The sequence below is a fragment of the Leguminivora glycinivorella genome, chromosome Z, assembly GCF_023078275.1.
Source record: "Leguminivora glycinivorella isolate SPB_JAAS2020 chromosome Z, LegGlyc_1.1, whole genome shotgun sequence".
NCBI lineage: Eukaryota > Metazoa > Arthropoda > Insecta > Lepidoptera > Tortricidae > Leguminivora > Leguminivora glycinivorella.
Genome location: NC_062998.1, coordinates 51,287,929 through 51,305,137, shown reverse-complemented (window position 1 = coordinate 51,305,137; position 17,209 = coordinate 51,287,929). Strand labels below are relative to the sequence as shown.

Here is a 17,209-nt window from a genome sequence, read left to right as displayed (position 1 = left end):
GCATCAGTTATTGACGCCGTTGCATCTTCAATCTGTTTAGTAACTAAATCATGTAGTTCTTTGATTAGTTCCACTTGTTCACTTGTTTCAGCGATATTCAAAGTTTCACGCAATTCACTAGCTATGGTTTCAATTTTAGTTTTTTCATTCATATCATCGGCAAAATCGGAGTTTTCGAAATCTTGAGTGAGATATTCATCGATGCGTTGCACAAGGTCTGTAATGGGAATACTCCCTGTAACTTTATCCCCATTTGCATGCAGTTACTAAAGTTTATTTATGAAAGACCAACAGTTTAGAACGCGGACCAACAAGTTCAATGTCCCAGTATCAAGAAATAATAAAAGAGCAAAATTATTTTCAAACCAATAAGAAAATTTATGAGTGTAGATAAATAGAAAAGCATAAGTAATAGGATTTACTGTTGTTTACAAAACCGTGGCATTATTTTGATTAAAAATTATTTGTAACTTACCTACTGCTGATACCACCGTTTGGCTTTTCTTGTACGACAGCTGCTTCTCTTTGGTCCTGAGCTAATTTAGCTTTCTCAGCCTCTGCAACAAGTTGGTCAGTTTTACCCTCAACAATAATTGAAACACAGGTTTCTATTGTTGAGAGTTGTTCTGTCGTTATAATTTCGAATGTCTCACCAATCACTGGCGCCGGTTTCATGTCTTCTGTAGTGTCCAATTTTTGAGATACCTCTATTTCACTTGCCACTTGAGTTTTTGCCAACAATTCTTCAACTTGACTAACTTTTTCACTATCAACTTTTTCAACTTTTGAAATTGTTTCTTTATATTCTTCATCTTTATCTAGTTGTTGCATTTCAGGAATCAAAGTCGTCTCAGATATTATATCTTCAGAAATCTTCGCTTTCATTTGTTCCTCTGCACGTTTATCTCCTCTCGTTTCCACATCAGTTTTGTTTTCTTCAGCAGATACTTCCTTTGGTTTTGGTTTTTCGACATTAACTTCTGTCAATGTGATCAAATCTTGTAACTGTTCAGCAGCTTGCTCGATTCGCAGAACAACTTGATTTTTAAGCTCTGGCTCCAACTCTTTTGTATTTTCTATAACTTGAGCTTGAATAGAGGTGAGCGCATCTTTTAAAGTCATTGCTAAGCTAGCTTGCTGCATACTTATCTCTCTGCTTTCTTCACTAATATCCATTGTGGAATCAAGTTGTTCAAATTGGCTACTGGTTAAACTTTCACGTAATTCTTGAGCTAGTTTTGCTGATTCAGTCACTTTATCAATTTTCATAATGGTTGATATTTCTTCAACAATTTCAATGAGTTCAATACACTTGTCAACATTTTGCACAAAGTCAGGAGTCTTATCTGTGAAATAAAATAAAATAATTGTAAAATCAACAGGGTTTTAAAAATAAAGCTCTTAATTTTTTATTAGGTATCACTCCTACAAAAATACCTGTTTACAAGTAGTCGGTGCCGTGTTCGTAAAACCGCGAAAATTGCCAAATATACAAAGCCAAATTGGTCAAATTATTGTATTCTGATTTCAAAGTAATTAAATCATTCAAATAAGCTAGCACATTGTGTAGAAGCTGGTCACTTTGCAAAGCTGACACACTGTATAATTTTACCTTTTATGATAGCTTCATATTTTTCCTTGTCAACTTGTAAGTATTTCAATAGTTGGTGTATTGTCAAAAATACATCTTGCAATTTATCGTCATTATTTTTAGTACTTTCATTGACCCAATCAAATTTCGATAGTATTGTTATCAATTTTGATATGATTTCTGTTTTATCTTGAATCAGTTTATTATCTTTGGATTCTATTATTTTTAGTTTTTGGGCTATATCAACTATTTCATAGAAGTTAAGCCCAGTATATGAAGCCAATGCATCAGTAAGATCTTTATCAATGGTCAAAAACCGATCTAATACGCATTCCAACGAATCCGTATTGGAATTTATATCTACAAAGTAAGTCAGTTTTGGTAATTTCAGTATGCATAAAAACGTTTGATCGAGCTATCGATCAGAACGTTATAGTGTCAACCCTACAATAATTCCTCACGCTACTGTGAGACAATACGAATAGAAGTAAGGTTAAAGTACCAGTGCTCGACATGTTAATACCATACACGACAGGCTTTCGTCACATTTATTGACAATGACTTAAAATTGAAAGCGGCGTCTACTGGTATACAGTCGAGCACTGATACTTTACCTCGTCAAACTAAATACATTTTGTAATGTTTAACGTATGCAACAAAATTGGTGTAACGTATGAATTCATATTCATGCGGATAAACAAAATTATGAAGCAAAGATGAATTCAGAAATAAAGACCAATTTACAATATTCAACTGTACTTAGTTAAGATTAGAAAGGTCGGGGGGCGTAGCCGAATGGCATTTCTGCGACGCGAAACGAAATCGAAAAGCCGCAGAAATGTAGTCTGGCTCACTGGTCTAATTTAACGCTAGTACGCAAGAGCGATAGAGATAGATAGCTACGAAAGAGATATATTATTATCGTGAGCGTTTGTGAATTCGGCTACGCACACTAATACATTTAATAATTATCATGTGTCATGAACTATAAAAATTAGAGAAGAAGAGATTTTCACTATTAAATTTATCTATTATATTTATTAAACAATACATACCCTTTGCGGCTGTTTTACTTTCCGTCTCTAGCAATGTCTTCAGAGATTTCTCTATTTCCTCCATCGGCTTGGAAACCTTTTCTCTGTCCTCACTTGTGACATTTTCAATGGACTTTATACTGTCTTGTATTGTGTGGATTTCTTTATCTAGTTCCAGTATCATGGTCTTTTCCGCGCTATCCACTACGGTGCCCTCCGACACATGTTGTTCTAGCTGTTTTATATCTTGTTGTATTTCTCCCATAGCTTGAGCAAATGATTCTGTTGAAGTCAGATCAACAGACATCACTTCGTCTTCCATACCAGTTGATACTTGCTCTTGTATATTCAGCAGGTGATGATGCAATGCTTGAAGAGGAACTAACATTTCTGCTAGCACATTTTTCAAAGCTGATTCTTCGAATTTGTGTTCTTTTATTTCTGGTTTGGATTCTGACATATTTTCTTGCAAAATATCAGAACACTCAGCGAGGCACTTAAGAAGTATAAGCGTTTTACCCGTGCCTGTAGCATCCTTATAATCGTGATGTTTCTGAATGCATTCTAAAACCTTTTGTAATATTTCTCTAGATTCTACTGTAAGTTCAGACTTGGTTAGAATTTGTTCTTCTATAAATGTTTCTGCATCATCCATTGCCGCCAGTAGCGCCTTATCTTCAACGACTGTTGCATTATATTTAATTTCTTCGTGAATGACAGTTTCAGCTCTTTGCAGACAGGGCTTTGCAATCTCAATAATATTGACAAATCGTTGGGCCACGTCTTCTAAAGGTGTAAATTTACTACTTGCAAGAATTTCACTAAGGACCTCCTTCGTTGCATCAAGCCTAGTAATAGGCGCCTTGAAAAGTAAATCAGATTGCGAATCAACTATCTTAATAAGAGAGTCTTGAACACTGTTCAAACATTCATCACAATAGCCAAAAAATGTTTTGAGCGAGTTACTAATGTCCTCAGCTAGGTGGAGCTCACTTTGTTTTACTTTAAACTCGTTGATAGTTTCTTTCAATGCATTAAATTCCTGCAATAGCCGTATGATTCTCTTATGACTTAGCTTTTTAGTCAACAAACACCGAAGCAAAGCAAACTCATTTTTACAATTTTTGAAGAAGTCTTCTACTATCATTAGGTCGGCTATGGGTGTTTCATTACTTGAATCCTGGATAATACCAACAGCACACTGAACTACGTCATCCATTTGTATTAGTGCATCTGTCTCTATTTCAAGAGCTATCTGTGGCGAAGAGCACGACATGTCGGAGGCTCTTGATAAATCAACAAAATCATATTCTTCTAATACAGCTATATTCCGTTCAACTTTGTCTATAACCTGTATTAGTTTTGCTTCCTGGGCTAATTTTTCTGGTGCCTGTGGTGTAAACTGAATAAGTTCCTCTTGCACGTTTATTACATTTTCATAAAGTTCTTGAGTAACCGATTTGACTTGTTCTATCTTAATTCCTTTAGACACATCTGTCGCGTCTAGTAAGTTGTTAACTCTCTCTTCAAGAGCAATAACTTCTTGTTTGACTGGTGCCTCAGTTGATATAGCCTTGGTACTTTCAATTATATCCTTCAGAGTTTCACACACAGCGCGTAAACTCTCTACCTTGTTCGATATTTCAATCGTTCTGTCGGCAGTCTCCATCGCAGGAAATACAGCATGAATGCATTTATCAAGATTTTCTTTGAATTCTGCGATACTTTGAAAAACGGAATGTATTTTGTCAGATGCCATTTCAAGAATGTGTTCATATATTGGTATATTAGTAACATCTAATACAGACAACGATTGTTGTAAGTCTTGCATAGGCTCTGCAATGGCCATTAACTTCGATGTGTTTAAATGGACCATTTCATCGGAAGTCTCCAAAATAAATGGATGCAATATCTCTTGTATACCAGAATGAAGCTCACCTAGGCCTAACACAACAGATTTTAAGCTTGAATAATCACTGACTTCAGATAATGTATCTAAAGCATCAATGACATCAGGATTCTGCAAAACCGTAATGTGATCATTTAAAGACTGTAACGCCTGAGCTGTAGCAGATGGTACAATGTCTTGGTGCAAAGAGCTAACGGCTTGTTCAGCGGTTGTTTCTGCGGCTTCAGGTAATACTAACCGATCTGAAGGTAAAGTATCAGCAGTTGTTTTTATTCCAGATATATCTTCTAGAGTCGACATTTCATCAGCCATCTCTATGCCACCTTGTTCACGGATCATCACAATACAGCTTTGAAGATTTTGTACAGCATTCGCCATATTTACACTTACTTCATATGGAGTCACATCTTCTCCGTATTGTGATATTACTACTTGCTGTAACGTCTCAAGTGTAGTGTGCAATTCATGTAATGGCTCTGCCACTGTTACAAAGACTTCACTGTTTTCTTTCAAGCTCTCAATGTGTTCTACTATTGTTTGGTTTATAACCATAATATTTTCATTAAGTTCACAGAGCGGCGTAGCTAAAGTCTGGGCTACTGACTGTACATCAGACATATCAGAAACATTTTCATCTTGTTCAACTCGCCCTAAAGCTATGGATGCTACACTTCGCTTAAGCTCTTCTAAAACTGGACATACATTCTCTAGAACTGGTGTTATGGCATCTTTCAATTCTTTCGCACATTCAAGAGATTTAACTTTACTTATAGCAGCTATAGTGTGTTCTATACGCTCTAAAGCTATGACAGCTTTTCCAGTTTCATACGAGGAAATATCTTGTGTAATGATGTGTTCCGAGTCAACGTGTAAGCTTACTTCATCAGCTTGATTAATAGCTTCTTGTATATTTACCAATACATCGCTGATGTTACTCAATATAGAACAATTTAGCTCAGATTCAAATATATTGTTGATAAAATGATCTTGGACTATCCTCATCGTATTATTGAGACTTGCCAAGGACAAAATGCTGTCAGAATCTATAGTTTTTATGGCTGTGTTTACTCTGTTAACTACATCACATATTTCGGTTAAAGAGAAATATTTCTTAGCTTCATTACATTCAATCACATTCTCTAAAACTTTCGTAAGGTTTTTATGGAATACGTCCAAATGCAGCTTTACATCAGGCAGAGATTCAAGGCGAGGTAAATTATTTTCTAGCGCTATAAGTATTTGAGCCATTTTTTGTAGGACTTCCAGTTTATTATCGCTTTGCAGTATGTCAAATCTTCCAACATTACTCTCTATTTTATCAATATGTGTTGAAATTTCACTTAAATTTTGTTTAATAGATGTTAGAGCCTGCTTCAAAACTAGTTTATCGTCTTCACTTCTCGCTTCCGTCGATAATTGTTCAAATGACACCCTGAGTTTTAAAATTGAATCCATAACGGTTTCGATTATTTCCGTATTGTACTTGTTTAATGAGGTGGTAGATTCTTTAACTGAGAGTGACTCTATCTGCTCTAAAGCTACTTGTAAGTCTTGTATTGAAGCAGACATATCATTGAGTATTACCTCACTGTTTTTGATTTTAGTCAAATCTATAATTTTTCCACTTTCCGCGCTCTCGGCTATGCAGAGCAAGGAGTTGACAGGGCTTCTTAACTCAAACACAGCTTTTTGTGTATCTTTGAGGTGCTTTGCATCAATTGATGTATCTTCTGTCTTTATTTCACTGGCTTCACTTAATAGATTTCGGGTTTTAATAGTATCAGATGAATACTTGATAACGTTAGACATATCTTTTGTTAATGTCTGTATTTCTCTTATTACACTTTCGTCTGCCTGTAAATAGTCTGTCAAGGTAACAGTGTTAATATCTGACATAACTTTCTGAATTTCACTACCACACGTTTCTATAAATGCCACGCATGTTTTCTTTACTAAAGTTTTATTTTCACCTTCCATATCGATACATTTTTCAACTAAAGTTAGGGATTGTTGTAAAGCTTTCATCGATGTAGGAAGATTATTAAATATTGTAGTAACTTCTTTTGCTTGTAGAGATTCCTTAGCAGCCTCTGCTATGCTGTGAATTTCAGATAGAGGGGTGATCAGACTGCTTATGATCTCTAAACTTCTTGAAGCTGTAGCTGCAGATGACATTAACTCTGATTTCAATATTATATCTCTTTCAATGATTTGTACATCATTAATAGCTTTAGATATTGTTGAACTTATTTCAGTTACTTTACTCTTAAATTCCTCATCTGTCATTTTGGGTTTGGGTTCTATCTCTGCTCTTACTTGTAACAGTTCTTCTCTAACCTTGCTGAAAGATTTTTCACTACCTGAGCTAGAGCGTCGTGAACCCCGACTACTTCGCCGTTCACGCTTAGGTTTCATGACGGGGGTTTCCATCTCAGATTTTTTCTGTTCACTTTCTTGTACCTCGGTCTTAATTTCTTGAATGTCAGATTTGACCTCCCTTGTCTCTTCTACATCAACTTTATGTAGAATTGTCTTCGTTTCTGACGATTCCCTGCCATCATCAATTGATCGGCGTGAAGATTTTGATTTTTGCTTACCGTAACTTCGTGCGCTAGCAAAACTAGCCAAGTCACTTTCAGACATAATTTGCGTATCATCATCTCTTTTATCTTCAGATAATGATTGTTCCCGAGATAAACTAAAGAAGTCTTCTCCACTTCTAAGAGAATCTGACTTCTTTCTAGCCACCTTTTTAGGCATATCTGATTTTTCATCCGATAGTAGAGCCATAGTTTTTTCTAAATAGTCTTCGCCTAAATCTGTATCTAATGAAAGCTGAGGAGCGCCATTTTCATCAGCTATTGAAATATCTTCTACATCAGCTTCCGTTCTTAAGTCTTCTTCGGGTGATGCAAAATATTCCGGAGACACATCAATTATGATAGCTTCCATGAGCAGATTACCTGAAGTTGACGTTTCTTTAACAAATCTAAGAGGTGGCAGCTCGACAACATTATGTTCAGTAACATTTTCTGATAGCTGATCAGCATACATTTCGACTATTTGAAGTGCTTCCTCTTCAGTTAAATCAGGAGTCTCATATAACGATACGGAGACTTCTTTTCCATCGAACGAAAATGAAATCTCGCCTTTATCGTCAAGAGTTATATCTCCCACCGGGGTATCGTACATCTGCGACGTTCGTTCTTCGTGTATCGTACTAAGCGACAAATTTCTTTGCAATGCTTGTTCGTCTGCTATTTTCTTCTTGGCTTTCATTGAGTCGTCGAAGCCGAGAAGCGAGGCGGAGCTGGCGGCGATTCCCATACAATTCTGCGCTTCACAAGTATATGTTCCTAAACAACAAGTGCCGTCCTGTCCAGATATGATCCTGTGTATATCTCCAGGTTTGAGTTCTTCGCCGTCCTTGTACCATTTGAGGACAGGTTGCGGTACACCGATGACCTTGCATTCTAAGTTGACAGCGCCTTCTTCGGAGAGGATAGCCTGAAGGTTCTCCAAGAATCTTGGTTTTTTGAAGTGTCTTGGGATGATGAGTTTGAGGAAGCAGGAGGTGACGCTGTGGCCGAATTCGTTCATGGCCACGCACTTCCACTCGGCCTGATCGAGGAACTCCAGGTTCTTGATGTCGAGGGAGAAGATGCCTCGGTCTTCCTTGGCGAGGTGGCAGCGTGGGGACTCGTCCACGGGCTGGTCGTCTCGGTACCACAGGACTGTCGGCTCGGGCGGAATGGCAACTGCAACAATGGCGACTATCAAACCAGATTCAGGTACAGCTTGTGGCAAACTGTATCTTATACTTTTAAACGAGCAATTCTTGTATATTTATTTATTTATTTATATATTTATTTACACTGACGATCTCGGAAACCGCTCTAACGATTTCGCTGAAATTTGTTATGTGGGGGTTTTTGGGGGTGAAAAATCGGTCTAACTTATCCTTAGGTCCCGGAAAACGCGAATTTTCGAGTTTTCATGCGTTTTTCTTCGCGCGCCATCTCGTGTGCAGTAGTTGTACTGTTAAGACAGAATTCTTTCGGTCGATGTAAGTACTATTTATTGCAAACACTAGATGGCGACACAGGTCAAGGCTAAAACGAATAGAAAAATACACTATTTGAGTTTTTGTGGCGAAATGCGCGCCATCTCGTGTGGAGTAGTTGTGTTGTTAAGGCTGAGAATTCTTTCGCTCGATGTAGGTACTATTCATTTTTGAACTAGATGGCGACACATGTCAAGGATACGAAACAGAACCGAGCGAAGCTCGGTCGCCCAGATATTTTTGTATAAAATGAATACTTACTCTATATTTTTAATAAATAATTGAAAAAGCAGCAGTGCACGATTTCTTTTTGGTATCAAAGAACAAACTTGAGCATAGTTTAACAAGGACCTATGTTATAATAATATGTAAGGTTGTAAGATTCGGTGGTAAATTTGCTTAGCAGTCTCTGTGGTTGTGAAAAAAGTCAAAAAGTACACTGGTATACCCCTAGTCAATCATTGTATTTATCTCTCTTTTAAACGCGTCAAGGAAGAGTAATTTTACTGTCATACATACCTTTAATAGTAAAATGGAATGGCTCGTCAATCCGCGCCTCAGCACTCTGCAAGCCCTGGAGGAACTTGGGCGCCTGGTGTTTGGTGAACAGCTGGAGCCTCTCTTCCTCGTTGAGCTGGTTCTGGATGTCTTCCACCGTCAGCTCGGCTGAGCTGCTGGCCTGGCCCATGCAGTTCCGGGCTATGCAGCAGTAGGAACCGAGGGAGTTTGTGCCTGGTGATGAAGATGTTTAATAGTGACAGTGATTTGACGCCATTATTATATTATAGGAACATAATTATATCTCAATATTAGTAAGGTACCTACAGTGGGGCAAATCTCGACTGTAGGCCTAGCACATGATTGCCGCGGGAGTATGTCGCCGCGAGATAGGTGACACGTCTTCTTCTAACTGTATTAATGACATAAGGACGGGTAGTCTATCTCGCGGCGACATACTCTCACGGCAATCATGTGCTAACCCTGCTGGGGGGAGTAAATGTAACTGGTCTATTTTTTTCATGTTTTATAATGTTTGCATTATTAAATAGAGTGTCCACCGGTAATATATCGATACCTTTGGGTTCAATTGGCGTAAAAGCCATTTTGGCCAAAATGAGTTATATATATACTTTTTCTCGGAATTTTGAGCTCTATCGATCTGTATATAAATTTCGTCAAAATTCATGATTTTGTGGTTTATACCACCAAGATTTTTACAAAAAATATCATCAAAAATTTCAATCTTCTGATGTAACCACCAAACACCTTTAGTATTTTAATTTGAGTTAGCCGTAATTACCTTTATGTTTTAGTTAATTGACGTAAAAGCCATTGTTGCGATTGATGGTTTATACGTCACTGTATTTAGAGGTGTATTATTGTTATCGTGTATAGGCAGCATGGCGTAACTCCAGTACTAGTGAAGAAGGTTAGCGTATAAACCAATAGTTTTAACTTCGTGGCTTTTACGCCAATGAATTATGGGGTAATTCTCTAAACAGATTGATGTAAGGTAGTTCAAAAATAGGAAAATACAAGTGTATCTCTTTATGTCCTTAAGATCTTAAAGTATCGAAATACCTGTCAAGTGTTTCGTTTACTCTTCAAAATCGTTTGTTATTGTTTTGGACCGGTACCCGACCGGCACTTGATGTTATACCACAAAGTGAGAAGTGCGTTTGTTTGTTTAAGTTGTTATTTACGTGTGTATAGAGTAGTTGGTGAAATATTAATGTGAAATGGAAGAAAGCAGCAGAAAAACTTCTCTGGATGCTTTGTTTAAGAGAAGGGAGATGCTTAATTCACTACTTCAATGACGCCAGTTGGCTAGTTTGAAAAGGTGAGTACTTACATTTTAAGCAATTATAAACTTATTCATAAATTGTTTTACATACTTATATTTACATATAAATACGAAAGTTACATATATATTGCTAACATGGACTTAAAGCTACTTAGGTACATTCACTTTTTTTAGTTTTATTCTTTGCATACTAGCCTACAGTACCTAAGTTATGCGGCGTATTTAGCAGTAGGTAAATAATAATATAGGCAGTTATTTCATAGAATTAAGACAGTTAAGTCCACTGCAGTGATGTAAAGCGAACTTAGTCATGCAATTACGGCCATAAATTAATATCGATTTTTAGGATTATGGTTTTTACGTCATTACAGTTGGATTTGTGTCATTTACGTGTTAATAAACAAAATGTTACAATATAAATTATAATTATGTATTTTTGTACGTAAATTAAAAGATTATGGATATAAATAAACAATTTATATGGTTAATACGACACATATTTTCCAAGTTAGCGTAATTTACGCCAAAAGTTATGATCTTTCGTTTAATGAGACTGGAAATACGTCGCAAAACATTCTTCAATGACATTTTTTTATTGACGTAACTACCATAATGTGCAAATCTCTTGGGCGTAAATCTAATCTATTTCCTAAACTAAGTGTGCCCAGTATATGCTGATAATTTATTATTTCATGCTGAAATTTTAAGCATTTTTCCCATACAACATTTTTTTGTACAGTTTATATTCTAAAAGTTAAAAGACATACACGATTTCAAAAATGGTTTTTTCGCTCTCCTGTAAAGTCGCGTTTTGGCTTTTACGCCAATTGAACCCAAAGGTATCGATATGGTAGGCGTGTTCAGTGGATACAGGTCACAGACAGAACTTACAGGTAGTAGAACAGACGGACAGAGCCTCGCCATAAGGGTTCCTTTTGTACCTTTTTGGTACGGAACCCTAAAAATTGATTAGTTCACGATATAAACTTTTAGGCCTTGCTATATTCCAAGGTGAAAGAAGTTTTTAGATTTATTCGAAAATTATGCTGAATCTGGCCACCTGATGGTACCGGCTCTAGTGTCATGTGTGTATTTGCTTTAGCAAGATCAATAATCAGGCCATGATCTGCTCATATCTAAGAATTGCTATATTATTGCATAATGATCATCTATGGCCAATGTGTCTTTGCATTTCATATACCTGCCCGGTAGATGTTTGAGTTAGTTTCTTGGGGATTAAAATTAAATAATGTACCTGTGAGTTGGTAAACATCTCCCGGCTTCAACTCCTGGCCGTCCTTGAACCAGCTCAGCACTGGAGTGGGGAAGCCGACGACCTTGCATTCGAAGGAGACTAGACCTTCATCCGTCAGCACCGCCTGGAGGTTCTCCATGAAACGCGGCTTCCGGTAGTTCTTGGGGACTGTGGACGCAAAAAATAAATTACGAGTATTGGACATGTAACATGATGCATCATAAACTATTGACGCAGGGGATGATGCTTCTTTACAAAATTCCTGCTTTGGTTTTATGGGGGTTCTAAGAGGCGATAAACTAGATACATATATCATTCTAAGATATCACATCCTTCTAGATTTGAGCCGCAAAATTCTTGATGACCACACGTGATTAACTACCGAACACTTTGTAATCAGAGTCACTTTCGACTAAACTAAGAATTCAACTCTCTCGGCAGGAACAAAGACATATATATATATAACTCCGTATAGACAGATAAAGTCTAAGAAAAAAACGTACCTCAGTACCATACAGAAAAGGGCACGGTGGCCTAGATGGCATTTACACCTTTGGGGTACGCTCAGCTAGATGGCGCTAATATTAATATTTGACATTTTAACACATATCAAGCTAAGAATATGGGCCAAATTGTCAAAACTGAGGTTCAAAAGTTTTAAGCCTTTGTCAAGAGATGGCAGTCTATGCACTGTGATTACAAATTTTACTTCGACAGTAACTCTCTATAATACTCGATCCTCTTTGGCAGGAAAGTGTTTCGACCCTGCCCCTTGCCGAGTTGACCACACACTTATGCCATGCCATCGTACGGCGTACTTCTAGCAGTTAACCACCTACACTGTCTTATACACCTAAACCCAGACAGGGGCCCATTTCTCGAAGCTACAAGTTACAATTTACAAGTGATTGTGAATGTCTAATATGACAAGTTGGAAAGAGACTTCCGCTTGTAGCTTGTAACTTTCAGTTTTGAGAAATGGGCCCCAGGACCTCACACTTTGTAAACGGGATCACTATCACTATTGACAAGACTAGGAGGTTGCAAACGCTTACCATCCATGATGACATGGCAGGTGGATATGCCGACCCTGCCCCCTGCCGATGTGGCCACACATTTCCACTCGCCTTCATCAGGCCACTCTGCTGACTGTACTTCTAGAAGGTAGCCGCCTACACCATCCTCTGTTACATGGTACCTGAAAAACAGAAACACTCATTGGAAAACAACTAGTCTAGAGTTTCTTCTGAACGTTTTTACCACAAGAAAAGTTTACCCGTTTGACGCTTAAGAAGCATAAGCAATTGTGATATCTCGATTTTGATATCCTGATTTCAGTGCAGATCTCATATTCAGAAGAAGTCCTTCGACTTCCTATTGGATGTATTGATCATACCCCGGACACTGGCGATCAAATACATATATGAAAGAGGCGCGTTCCTAGCACACAGCCTAAGCTCGTGTAAGTGAACGCGTACTATGCTTGTATAAGTGAAATATGACAGGTTGACTGTTCGCGTTTTTGACAGGCGGTAACTGTGAGGTAACCGAGAGGGAGTGGGCGGCACTTTCAGCGGGGAGCGGGAGTATCCATACTGTACGATAGTACTCTTTATTATACTGTGACTAGATCTCATTTGTACCAGGGTAGCATGACAATGAGACAGATCTTACCTCTCTCCAGGCTCAATTTTTCCCTCCTTATTGTACCAGACGACGCTTCTGGGCCATGGTGGGACAACAATATGACAGTTCAGTGTAAGGTGTTCGCAGATTTTGATGAATTGGTCTTCTAGCTCCTTGGTGAAAATTGGAGGTGGCTCGGGGGTGACGCTGAAGGCAAAAACAAAAGATATCAATACAAGGATTTCCGGTTGTTTTTATAAGTGGTATTTTTTTGTGGTATTGGCAACGTTTACGACGTGGCGCTGATTGTGACAACTAGGTACTTTATCTGGGTAATTAATTTTCATGTTTGAAAGACATCGCCGATATTGATAAAAATTGGTAAGCTGGTAGAGACTCTGAGCTACCTATTTTTGTTATAGATAGCATTTCCCAAACAACCTTAGAAATCTATATTATTTGTGGTCATGGTTCGTTAATATTTCTTGTAAGTGGGTAGCTTTTGCACATTTTAATTTTTCCTCAGTCACCCGTTGACCACGAACGCTGTAAAGAGTTCGAAACGTCGGGATGTATTTTAAATTCATTATACGCGATTTAATCCGTTTCCATAGTTTTATTTCATGAGTAACTATCGCGGTAACCGAAGACAATATTAGGTATTTATTGTTATTTGTTTGTAAATAATGGTAGTAAATAAGTATTGTACTGTTTCAAGGCACAAAGGTGAAACAAATAACGCTCCCGATTCTCCCGAATGATTTAATTTTGTAAACAACTTTGTTACCTAATGTTTATTTAACACCTTGTATGAAAAAGCGAATTACTTCTAACACAAGTGTCAAACTTAAAAGGAGGATTCGACACCTTAGGAAACCATGTTTGATGAATAAACGAATTTAGTATTTTTCCTAAACCAACTGGTAAAGGCTCTCTTTGCTATCCGAAAACAAATTCCCGAGATATCCGAGAACTTGATGGCGCGGTTTCGCATTTTATCCACAAGAGAGCAAAGTAATTTCATACAAATTTTAACTTGATGTCTTAAGATATCTGGTAGATTTAACCTATACCTAAATGATGATTTTGTATCATAAATTTGAATAAATTGATGGATTTGATGTAGTTTGATGTTTTATAGTCAGTATTTTGTTCGTGTTGGTGTGGTGAAAAATGTTTTGTTTCAGTCGGTGGCAAAGTTTGTTTAACCTTCATGCCCTGAAACCCTCGCAACGCTCAAGATTCCACTTTTTGAGGCGCTCGCTACGCTCGCGGTTTAACATTGGAATCTTTCGCTTGCTCAGGTATTATATTGGCATGTGCGGTTAAACAACAACTTTGCTCCTTGTAAAACAAATAACCATTCTACGAATATTATCGCATACAATAATATTCGTAGAATGGTTAATAATGGTTATAATGGGTATAATGGTTATGCAATATTATCATGAAGTTTTTAAGTACAAGCTTTCAGTATTGCCACGTATTTCATTAAAGCAATAAATAATGAATAGGAATTTCATTGATTAAAATTTAATTTACCTCTTTAATAAATACAAAAACCGGCCAAGGGCGTGTCGGGCCACGCTCAGTGTAGGGTTCCGTAGTTTTTCGTATTTTTCTCAAAAACTACTGAACCTATCAAGTTCAAAACAATTTTCCTAGAAAGTCTTTATAAAGTTCTACTTTTGTAATTTTTTTCATATTTTTTAAACATATGGTTTAAAAGTTAGTGGGGGGGGACGCACTTTTTTTCCTTTAGGAGCGATTATTTCCGAAAATATTAATATTATCAAAAGACGATCTTAGTATACCCTTATTTATTTTTAAATACCTATCCAATGATATATCACACGTTGGGGTTGGAATGAAAAAAAATATAGCCCCCACTTGGGTACCCTAATAAAACATTTTTTTCCATTTTTTATTTTTGCACTTTGTTGGCGTGATTGATATACATATTGGTACCAAATTTCAGCTTTCTAGTGCTTACGGTTACCGAGATTATCCGCGGACGGACGGACGGACGGACGGACGGACGGACGGACGGACGGACGGACGGACGGACGGACGGACAGACAGACATGGCGAAACTATAAGGGTTCCTAGTTGACTACGGAACCCTAAAAATGACTATTCATTAAAATGTGAGAAATATTAAAATTATTCATTCATCCATACTTAATTTTATAAATGGGAAAGTGTGTGTCTGTTTATTTGCCCGTCTTTCACGGAGTGACGAATCGACGTGATTTTTCAAGTGGAGATATTTGGAGGGCTGGAGAGTGACATAGGCTACATTTTCTCTCTTCCTAACCTCCATGCACTGAGGGGTGGAAGCGTAGCCGAATGGCAATCGTCGACGCCAGACGCCGACAGAAATGCAGTCTGGCTCTGTCGCGCCAATACGCAAGAGCGATAGAGATAGATAGCTACGAATCAGATATTATCCTGAGCGTTTGTGCATTTTACTACGTACCCTGGCATTTTCACGGTTTAATTCTCCCAATATTGAAATATTGAGGGGAAATGCATGACCGCTGCAGGTAGGTGCAATACTGAACCGCATTATTGAGATGTATCTCAAATTCATATGAAATCGGTATGAAAATATCTTCACAGATTTTTATATAAATACCACGTCGGTGACAAACAGGAATATATAAGTATATACTGAACCGCATTATTTGAATGCATATCTTAAATTCATTTAAAATCGGTAACGCCGTGTCTTGCGTGGGCGACGGTCGCGCGACTGTCGCCGTCGCGTCTCATACTTCCATATCGATAAGGTTTGATTTCGTATGCGTCGTATCGCCGTCGCGCGACCATCGCGCGACCGTCGCCCACGCAAGCCACGGCGTAAGAATATATCTTCACAGATTTTTATATACGACGTCGGTGACAAACAGGCATACGGTCTGCCTGAAGAAAGCGGTCACGGTATGTACGCCTGCAACTCAAAGGGTGTCACATGCAATATTTAATAGTATTTTATACAATCGTGATATAATACAAAGCTTTTCAGTCGAGTACCATGTTTAGGCCACGAAGCTTGCTGAGTTGCCTAATAGTAAGGTACGAGAGTGAAAAGCTTAATTATATCACTATTGTATACAATACTTTTTCTACGAGTCATCATCTTCATTATCAATGGACAGAAATATCATTAATGCAAGTTAAAATTCATGTTAATAGCGTCGTTCACCGTTGTATCAACATCGAATTACCTAGCAACCAATTGTTTGTAATAACCGTCTCTGATTGGCCGATAACGCGACAGATAAAAAAAAATATGTTTCAGATGCAGAAAAATTTGCCAGGTATCGCAAATTAGTATTGAAATTGGTTGAAGTTCTATTTTTGAAATTATTATAGTTAACTAAAGTCAACTATAATGAGATTATTATAGTTGAGTTGGAGCTGCCATAGAGTATCCAACACTGAAAAGTTTGCACTTATAGTTTAGTATGTGGTGTCCTAATTGACATATTACAGTCGACGAGTAGAAAAATGAATTTATAAATGTAGGTATATTAATTTATAATTATAGGTAATTGAAAATTGACACTAAATATGTTAATAATTTATTGAAATATATAATAATGTAAATAGTTTAGACTTTAGATTAAAGATTAATATTTGCATGCCGCCCTTGGCTAAATATATTGTGATACCAAAGAGGATCGAGTATTACGTATATAGAGAGTTAGTTACTGTCAAAGTAAAATGAGTAATCACTAGAGAGTGGATATCAGGTAGCGATTTAAACATAAATATTGAATAAATCGATGGATTTGATTTAGTTTGATGTTTTATAGTCAGTATTTTGTTTGTGTTGGTGTGGTGAAAAATTTTGTGTTTCACTCGGTGGCAAAGTTTGTTTAACCTTTGTGGCTTGAAACCCTCGCAACGCTCAAGATTCCA

The 17,209-nt window shown here is 37.4% G+C and overlaps 1 protein-coding gene across 1 annotated transcript in view; it reads right to left on the bottom strand.

Annotated features, from left to right (window-relative positions):
- The window catches only part of LOC125240515 (titin homolog), a 163,809-nt gene that overhangs the window by 68,955 nt on the left and 77,645 nt on the right, over positions 1 to 17,209 (bottom strand). Inside the window, 7 exon segments of the mRNA XM_048148407.1 lie at positions 476 to 1,346; positions 1,613 to 1,951; positions 2,647 to 8,292; positions 9,117 to 9,329; positions 11,657 to 11,824; positions 12,712 to 12,854; positions 13,331 to 13,489. Coding sequence (XP_048004364.1) covers positions 476 to 1,346; positions 1,613 to 1,951; positions 2,647 to 8,292; positions 9,117 to 9,329; positions 11,657 to 11,824; positions 12,712 to 12,854; positions 13,331 to 13,489 — 7,539 coding nt within the window.